Below are 9630 nucleotides of genomic sequence, written 5' to 3' on the forward strand. Positions count from 1 at the left end.
TCTCTCTCTCTCTCGCTGACTCTCTCTCTCAAAATAAATAAATTTTAAAAAAAGAAAGAAAAGAAGAAATCCCTGACTAGGCCACAGCAGTGTTCCCACCAGGTAAGAGCACTATAGACCAATCTGAATGCCGAGCTCTGGGAGAGAGGCCTTCCCGAGCGCCCAGCGAGCAGGTTCCTCCTCACTTTGGACGAATGGGCTGCCCTGAGCGAGACACAGCCCTTCTCAACCCCTTCTCTGCAGTCCCTCCTCCTCGCTTGAGGTCTCTTCCCGGGACCCTCACCCTGCCTTTACTGCCCCTCAACTCCCACATGCGATCCTACCCTGTCCAAAACCCAGGGCTCCACACCAAGAGCAACCTTCTCTCCAAACTCTCAATCCCCCCGTCCAACCTCCAGGTCTTAGGAGGAAAGATCTCCCTCCCACTAGTTCACGTTAACGTGTGAACTACTGATATCTACGCTCAGGCTTCCCCAGAGCAAAAAGGTGTTGACTACCTAAAACACTCTCTGATGGGTAGAATTCCAGAAGAATATACCAAAATCAAGTTTGGGGAGCTGTGCGATAGAGCAGAAATTACTGAAGGAGAGCCCCGTGTGGCCCAGGAGTCTGTCCCTCATCGTTGTTTGTGAAGATAACAGCAGCCCAGCCCCCAGAGAGTAGCAACTCTGTGCGAGCTCAATGCTTCACCTGTATGACCCCGTTCAGCCTCAGAATACCTTTCTGAGGTAGGTGCAATTATCATCCCCATTTTACCGAATAGAAAACTGAGGCCCAGAGAGGTGGGCCTCACAGCTGTCAGACAGCAGGACTAGGAGGTGAACCACGGCAGCCCAGCTCTGGAGCCCATGCTCGGAACTGCTGAGCGATACCGTCACTCCATAAATAACTACACACATAACTACCACTTCTAGAACACCGACCGGATGTGAGTCTCCTAAGGCACTCCACGTGCATGACTTCACTTAATCTTTCCTACAACACCGTGATTCAAACACTAGCATTATCCCCATTTTACAGAGGAGGACACTGATGCTTTACAAAAGTTTCTTCCTCACTTGTTCAAGGCGCAGAACCGGATCAGAACACAGGCAACCTAACTCCAGAACTTACAGGGAAGGCCTGACATTTCTGGCTATCTTCTCCTCTGCTTCTGACGCCAACGGTATCTAGAAATCCCAGGGGACTGGTTTTGTTTTGTTGTCTTTTTCTGGTTACGTTACTCTCTGTTCTTTTCAGAATGGCTTCCACGGCATCAAGGCTTGGGGAGGGAGGAGAAGGGTGTAGGGTTCGAGGCTCACCAGGGCAGCCGCTCCAGGAGCCACCCCCGCCGTGGCAGCAAGCCCGTTCTGAGTGAGCAGGGGCTGTGCCGGCCACATGCTGGTGAGAGGACGCCCCTAAGAATGGCACCTGTGCTCACGACACGGCCGATCCCCAACCGCGCCTGGTCCGAAGTCACGATGACGAATCGAGGTTTGGGGGGCACTGTGTGCTTAATGAGTCTGTGGTCCCCAAGCACGTATCAGAGAGAAGAACTAATTCCTCTCTCAGGGGCGGGCCTGGTGCTAAGGCAAATGCTAGGAACAGAAATCGGGTACTGACGATACACAGAGACAGATAACCCCCAAGAGACTGATGGAACTCTCTTCCCAGTTTTCACACCACTGCCAAAATGACAGCTGCCACACAGCACCTGACATCAGGCGCTGTAGCTCAAATTAGCCTGACTCGGTCGACTCCAGAAGACTGCTATCAAGCCCCATCCCCTCCGAAGCACCTGCTGTCGACCCGGCCCTCTCAGAAAGGACACATGGGCGACAAGCGTTGTGGATAAAACTGCTAACCTCAGCCCTCAAGGAGCTTACCATCAGTTCCTCAACCGACCTCAGGCTGTCCTTCCAAATTACCCTTCTGGAAGCCAGCCCTGGCCTCCATCACAGGATCTCAGAAATGCCTCTCATCTCCACGTAGCGCATCTGGATTGCTCAGTAATGGCCAAAAATGGCAATGTCCTTATCGTACTTCATCAAAAAACACGAGCAAGCAAACCGCAAAAGGGGTTGTAAATTAAAAATTCAAGAGAAGAGGCTTTTCTTTTTTCTTTCATTCATTCAGTGAATTTTAACGGAATGCTTGCTGTGTGCCAGGCGCCTTGCTAGGTGCTGGGGACGCCCAGCAGGGAACAGGACAGACGCGGCGCCTCCTCAGGGACGTGGAAGAGGCTCAATCTAAAACAACCCCACCCCCGTTAGCTCCAAGATGAGGACACATGAGGAACACCTTCAAGGATGGATCTGAGCGAGGCAAACGTAACAGCAGCTTCAAGCCATTTAATTTAACTAAATGCTGGTAGGAATGGTCAGGGAGGCAGGATGGAGGAAAAGCCTTCAGACTTGCCAGCGGAATGTTCTCGGAATAGAAAGCAGCTCTTGCTCTAATAAAAATGAGAAATGAAGCAGGTGGAAACCTCGAAGGCAGCAGCAGCACCTTCCTTGGCGCCCATTTCCCAACCCCGCCCCCCCCCCCCCACACACCCCAAAAGTGACCCTTCAGGGTCTTCTCTGCTTCTGCTGTCACCTGGGAAAGGCTGCGACCTTAGCCAGCGTTTCAGGCAAATGCACAAGCAGCCTCTGCCACAAACAAACGAAAAAAGTCAGAGTCAGAAAGAACAGCCTGGTGACAGGAGGCTGGAAACCTCCGGGGAGGGGTCTCCGGAAGAAGCGTGGTGTAACCCGCAGCATATCTGAGCATAATCGGCCACAGAACGTCCACGTGGACCACCTTACGGCAAGGACAGCGTGGAGGCCAATTATTTTGTGCCCTCCTCAAGAGAGCCTGTCATCCCTCTACAGAACAATCGTCTATAGGTGCATGATAGTTAAAAGCTGAAGTCTGTCCCCAGTTCAGCACGGAGAAAGTGCTGCTCACAGCAATTTGCCATCATTTCATTAGATTAGATTAATTTTTAAATGTGTTATCCTAACAATTATGCCAACTACCATGTAATTAATATTCCAACTGACTTTACGAAAATTACAAAATCCCCTAAAGAAAATCATTAGTCATTAAGCATGAACGCGACCTCTCTATGGCCAACAGCACATACAACAGAAAGTTCGTCACATAACGGGTGGTATTAAAGCCCTTCCCACACTTCCTTCAATTCTCAGCCAACAGCGTGCAAAGCTGACATTGGCAAGTCACCCCAAACTTCACTTAACATATGAATGCGCTTCCTGGTTTAAACTCTTTGAGGGTAAAATGATGAATGAGGAAGGCTTCAGCGACGAAAAGGCTCTTTTCGTTTGTAGGAGGGGCAAAATAAACACACGTGATTGCTTGCTGCCTCCATATCCCCAGCTGGAAATTAGAATACTGGCTTATTTCTTGGGGCTGCTTCCTGAGTTTATCAAAGAAATGTACACAAGGCATCCTTACCGTCGCTTCTCTCTTTCAAGGCTTCGTGTATTCTTGCAATCTACCTTAAATCCTTTCTAGAGTAAGGTAAGGTATAAATAAGTCATAGTCAAATGGGACATTATCTATCGCGATGGAAGTAAGAAACCTGTTTTCCCTGCAGCCCACCTTGGAATAATTGGCAGGGGCCCCTGAGTCCCAGAACAGAGCTGTGAGCCCCTGCATGACCTCAGCAGGAAGGAATGCAGAGGGTGATTAGTGATGTCTGTCCGGGACGAGAGCAATAGTTTGGGGGCCCCCGCAGACCACGTGTCTGTCAACTCCATCTCTCAACAAACCATTATAAATTAGCAAAACGCGTACAGATTCACGAATGAAAGCTAACGTGTGAACTGCTCCTAGGGCGAACGCTGAAGGGGAAAAATGTTTTCTGTAGTCGGAAACCTTATGCCAAAATGGATTAAGGCATCAAATCTGGAGGAAAAGAACGCTGACCTCAGTCAGGAAACGCAAATTCTCGTCTAGCTGTGAGGCCGTGAGCAGGTCAGTTCAGTGGGCCTCAAGGTGCTCAGCTTTAAAATAAGGGTTAAACTACACATCTCTCACTCATACTCTGTTTCGACTGATCAATGGTACGAGCAGCCCCAAACCGCCCCTCTGCTGGGGCACTAGGGAGCTGATGAAAGAACTCTACTACGAAGGCTCACCAGGCCCAGAACAGAACTAAAAACCTCTCCATCTCTCACACGGCTTGTGTGGGATTTACCATCTATTTTCATCTGTAGCATCTCCAGGACAAGAAGTTCCATACACCTCATAGTTATTTTCCTTAATACAACCTCTTCTCCAGCTTGGAGCAAGGGGAAGGGTCGGGAGCAGGGACGTTTATTTCAATACACTATTAAATTTGGCGAACAAGCACACTGCCTTCATTCAAAAGTCAAGTGCCATCGCCTCGATTAGAAACCAGTCACTTCCCCTGGAGTCCCGGTCACTCATGGTTTTGTGAGCAGCCTAAGTTTTCCTGCCACCGAAAAGTCTCCATAGCTCTAGCCTATTCCAAAAACATTACCCACGTGATACACCAACACAGCTTCCGTGTCCAAACACCAAAAAGCAAGACTTTCTACCAGGAGTCCAACCAGAAATAAGTCACACATACGCCTACTGATCAGACCCCACCCAATCCCAGGGTAAACTCATGGAAGGGTGACCTACAGTGCCCCTGGGAAAACAAAGAGCCTCAAACAGGACAGCCAGATAGGGCAGTGTTGTCTGCGTGGGGCTGGAACAGGCTCGCGCCTGGCTACGGCAATGAAATAATTTTTATTTGCCCTGCACCCCCTCCTTTTGGGAACTGCCTCTCCAACTCCAAGGAGCCCCACTTCCTGTGCTTCAGGTGATCTGTAACAGCCAATCAGAGAATCTCGCTCCTGGACTCACGGCCTGTTTAGATAGGAGCCACCTACCAAGCAGGGCTCAAATCCCTTTTCAGGGTCTGGTGTGACAGCAGGAGATCACCTGCTACAAGAACCAGGCAAATCTACAACTGCCAGGCCGTCTTGTCCACCCTCACAGGCGTCAGGCCAACACAGGAAAGCAGGCCTAGAGACAACAGGAGAGGGACAGTCCCCATACCAACTGGGTGCCCGGATCCTCAAGACCCAACTGGGTTTCTATCCATGGCAGCCCAGAGTTTGGGGGACAACCCCTGCGGGCTAAGGGTTCGTGTCAGAGGTTCAAGTTCTCTTTAATGCCCCCCAGCACAAATCACTTCTCCCTGAATCTCAGACTTAGCTGCTAGAGTTCTACCTCAAACCGAAGTGTATTAAATACTGTTGAGAAACTCAAAGAAAAAATTTTGCTCGCCGGATAAACCATCAGTGCTCATCTGCATCCAAGACAGAGGGGGGAAAGGACCACAGAAAAGAGGGAAAAGATGATGGATAACTGGAGGGGGCGAGAGCAGCTCCCTATCAATAACTGTGAGAACCACCGTTTCCAGAGCAGTTGCACAGTGTAATGAAGAAAGCTGATTCCAAACACATATTCTAATTCTTTATCAGCAAGGGAAAAAAATACACAACAACCCGAAGCACCCAAACAAAAGGAACTTGTCAGTAAACAGACTGTTGCCAGGCTTATGAGCCTAATTGTTGTCGTTATTTTTAGACTCTAGTTTAGTCTTCCCTTCACAGCTGTCCCAGGGTCTAGGCCACAGACCTGCCTGCTGACGGAGGCCTTGAGGAGCAAGTTCCATGGAGCGTGTTCAGAACAATCTCCCTCAGGGGCGCCTGGGTGGCTCAGTCGTTGAGCATCCGACTTCAGCTCAGGTCATGATCTCACAGTTTGTGAGTTTGAGCCCCGTGTCAGGCTCTGTGCTGACAGCTCAGAGCCTGCTTTGGATTCTGTGTCTCCTTCTCTCTCTATGCCTCCCCCACTCATGCTCTGTCTCTCTCTCTCTCTCTCAAAAACAAATAAATAAACATTAAAAAAAAAATTTTAATAAAAAAAAAGAACAAGCTCCCTCGAGTGCAGTCTACAGTAATTAAAGAGTAGAGAATAGTCTGACAAACACTACTCTCGCGATGTTCTTCCAGTGACCACAGGGGAAGACAATACAAGCAACATAAACAGCATCAGTGGCTGAACATTCAGACCACCAGTCCTTAACCTTCTAGGGGTCATGGATGCTTCCAAATCTGATGCAAGCTAGGAAGTCTTCCCCAGAGGGGGAAAAAAAAAACACACACACAACACAACATCTTGCATATGATTTCAAGGAGTTCACAAAAGCTGCTCCCCACACCAGGTCTCCAGGTTAAATGTACCTGACTTAAACCTTCTTAAAAAAGGAATTACCCAAGCACCATGATGAATCCTCAAAGATTCAGAGGACTATGAAATAGCTCATAGAGAAATTCCAAATCTGTAACCCCAGGCTGAATCAAGAACTAACAAACCCCCCCCCCCAAAAAAAAAAGAAAAAAGAAAGACTTACCTTCACCTTCTGCATTTCTGAAATGTAAGAAAACTCAGCTTTTTCTCTATTAGCTCCCTTTCTGACATGTCTCCCTTACCTTGTTTGACCATTTATATGCTTGAAGGAGTTGGCTATAGAGAGGAGTTTTGTCCTGCACAGGATCCAGGCTTAACAGCCCACTGTTATGGAGAGGATGGTTCTCAGATGGCTTGCCTACCAAATTGCTCAGACGCTCCAGCTCACTGGAAAAGAAAGAGATAAAGTAAATAAACCTGACTCCACTGAAACTCCAATTCTTAGCCAACCACATTGGTTAAAAAAAAAAAAAAAAAAAAAAATTTAAGAAGTCTCTTAAGAGGAAATACTGTGAAAGGTTAACATCAGGGACAATTAAGAAAACTCCTAACTGGGAGCTTGTCTTCTATTAAAACCGAGCTACAGATCATTCGAGTACCTGAATAAATGGTAATTATTTATCATTCACGTAGGAAGAGACTAGTACGTGGTACTTCACAGATGGTGAAACTTAACAAAACAAAGAAGAGATAAAATAAACAAATGGAACGGGAAGACACCACCGAGGGGGCTGTGTCAAACACTTTGGTCTAGCAGGAAAACTCGAGAGAAGCCTGGGAAAGTGAGCCAACAGCAAAAGCACATTCCAGGAGCACATTCTGTGAGGCCAGTCTCAAACTGTTCAACAAAAGACTCTCTAGGAACAGCTTCTCATGCCACACTCATTTTGGAATGTTCAGCCACCTTCTTGGCACCACCGTGTAAAGATTTTAAAAGGCGACAGAACGCAAATGTTCTTGAACTTTCTAGAACGGTGAAGGGTTATAAGACCCCGAACATTACCAAAGGAAGCAGATCAGAGAGGAAACGCAAGAGACATAAGAACAGCCAGGGGGCACCTGGGTGGCTCAGTCGGTGAAGCGTCCGACCTCAGCTCGGGTCATGATCTCACAGTTTGTCAGTTGGAGCCCCGCATCGGGCTCTGTGCTGATGGCTCGGAGCCTGGAGCCTGCTTCCGATTCCGTGTCTCCCTCTCTCTCTCTGCCCCTCCCCCGCTCACACTCTGTCTCTCCTTCAAAAATAAACATTAAAAATTAAAAAAAAAAAAAAAAAAGAAGAAGAAGAAGAAGAAGAACAGCCAGTGCAACCCCTCAAGCAGGGGAACTATTAACTGGCACTGCGCCAGAGACAGACAGCAAGTGGATGTGGGAGTTGAGGAGGGGTGTGTGATTTCCTGGCTTCCCACCAAAAAAGAATGCCAACTGCTTAAGGGGAAAAAAAAAAATCAAAAGAGGCACCCATCATTTGGTCACCACCTCCTCCTCCATTCTACCTCCTCCTTCCAGCTGGTTACTAAGGAAACCAAGTTGGGGGGGGGGAGAATCCAGCCATTCCAGAAATTGTAGGATGACTATCTTACCAAATGCCTTTCCCTGCTAAGGTCAGTTCTGAGAAGCAAAAGTCCTGTAAGTCTCTGAGAAGTGTCACTCTCTTAAGGAAGGGAGGAGAAGTTCAGGACCTAACCATTTAAAGGGTTCCTACTGTGTGCTGGGCTTTTCACAATCACCCTTTCACTCAATTCTTCCACAACACTTAGAAAATAGAAGAAAATGACTTGTAAGAAAGAGAAAGAAACATACAATCCTTAACCCTACAGGGCCACGAATTAATACGGGGGGAGGGGAGTTAAACATAGGTGACTGAGCTGGTGTAGGCTGAGATCAGGTCTCTCCAGAGGAAGAAACTGACCAGGAGCAGAGTGGGAAGGAAGTCCTGATCAGGTGGTTTGGGAGGGGGCGGGGGCGCGGGAAAGGTACAGATCAAGGCCTGTTTTATCGTGTTTGGAAGTGGACTAGAGTGGACCTGGTGGCTTCCAGGTTCAGGGGCGAGGCACTGGTGCTAATCAGACCGAGCGCACTTGGGTTTGGGGCAGCGCTGAGCTGGTCCCGTTTGGCAGTACTTGATCAGACACGGTGGGGCACAGAGGGCCTACAGGTGAGAAACCTGCGAAGCGGAGGTGTGAAGTGGAAGTTCGTGGGAAGAGCACGTCTCCTCGTCAGGAACCGAACGACCACACGGGAGGTCCAGGGCGGCGGGAGGCAGCCAGGAATAGGAGGCCAAGAGAAGGGAGACGAGAAAGCGGGGGTGGGGGACGAGGTGTCCCTGAGGAACAGGCATGGGCTTGGAGGGGAGGGAAAGACAGCAAGGGAGCAAGAAACTGAGAGCAGCCCCAGGTTAGAAAGACTCGCGCCGGGTCGAGACAGGGTGGACACCGGGCGGGGTCCCCGACGCCGGCCCCTTCAGCCGGTACCTACTTGAGGTCCCGGTTGACCGAATGCAAGTTGTCCTGGAAGTGCGCAATGAAGGCCTTCTCCCGGCCCTCCAGCGTCTCCTTGTTCCGCATGCCATCCTTCAGGCAGTCGAACACCCTGCTCACGCTGGAACGCAACGCCTGGATGGCACTGATGGCCTGAGCAAAGGCCTCCAGGTTCACTCCGACACTTAGCACGTCCGCCATGTTGCCGCCGCCGCAGCGGGCTCTCCAAAGCCGGCTTCGTGAGCGAAAGGCCGCGCTCGCTGATGACGCCGGCCCTCGAAGGCCTCTGGGAAATGTAGTTCTCGCGGGGCGAGGCTGCCCAGGTGGTCAATGCCGGCTTAACGTTGTCGGAAAGAGGGTTTCCGTTCAAGTGAACAGATGAGTGGGCAGGAAAGTGAGCGCCTAGATGTGTGGAAGTCAGGCTGCACCCTCGGCTTTCTTAACGGTGACAAGGAAATACAGAAGGTTCCGGCGTTTACCCAATCTTGCGCCCCTGGGAATCACAGGGAAAAGAATTGCTCAGAGCAATAGTGTGCACGGAGTGAAGGATCATGACCCACTGGGTAAAATGAGTCCATATTCTTAAATAAATGAGGGGGAACGGAAATTTCTTCTCTACAGTAGAATACCAACTGATAGAAGTAGAAGAAAGGATGGGGGAAAGTACCATTTAGCAACCATTAGAATAATAATTGATTCAGGTAGGAATCAAGGAATGCTAAACCTGGATGTTTGCACAGCCTCCAAGTATCATCACACCAGACACCTGTTAATTAAGGGTAAAATAATGATCCAGCAATTTCACTGGTTATATACTCAAATTTCTGGTTATATACTCAAGAGAAGGCAAAGTGGGGACCGGAACAGATATTTGTGCCCTCGAGTTCATAGCAGCATT

At 49.1% G+C, this 9630-nt stretch overlaps 1 protein-coding gene across 6 annotated transcripts in view; it reads right to left on the reverse strand.

Moving 5' to 3' along the window:
* The window catches only part of MED27 (mediator complex subunit 27), a 239800-nt gene extending 230829 nt beyond the window's left edge, over nt 1-8971 (reverse strand). For all 6 annotated transcript variants that reach the window (XM_086684348.1, XM_086684344.1, XM_086684350.1 and 3 more), the window contains exons 1-2: nt 8731-8971; nt 6498-6642 (exon numbers count right to left, since the gene is read on the reverse strand). In XM_086684348.1, coding sequence (XP_086540474.1) covers nt 6498-6642; nt 8731-8933 — 348 coding nt within the window. In that variant the 5' untranslated portion in view covers nt 8934-8971. The remainder of the gene's footprint in view (nt 1-6497; nt 6643-8730) is intronic.
* Between the last annotated feature and the right edge of the window lie 659 nt (nt 8972-9630).

This window comes from Puma concolor, chromosome D4, assembly GCF_028749965.1.
Source record: "Puma concolor isolate L17-30 chromosome D4, mPumCon1.1.hap2, whole genome shotgun sequence".
Lineage (NCBI taxonomy): Eukaryota > Metazoa > Chordata > Mammalia > Carnivora > Felidae > Puma > Puma concolor.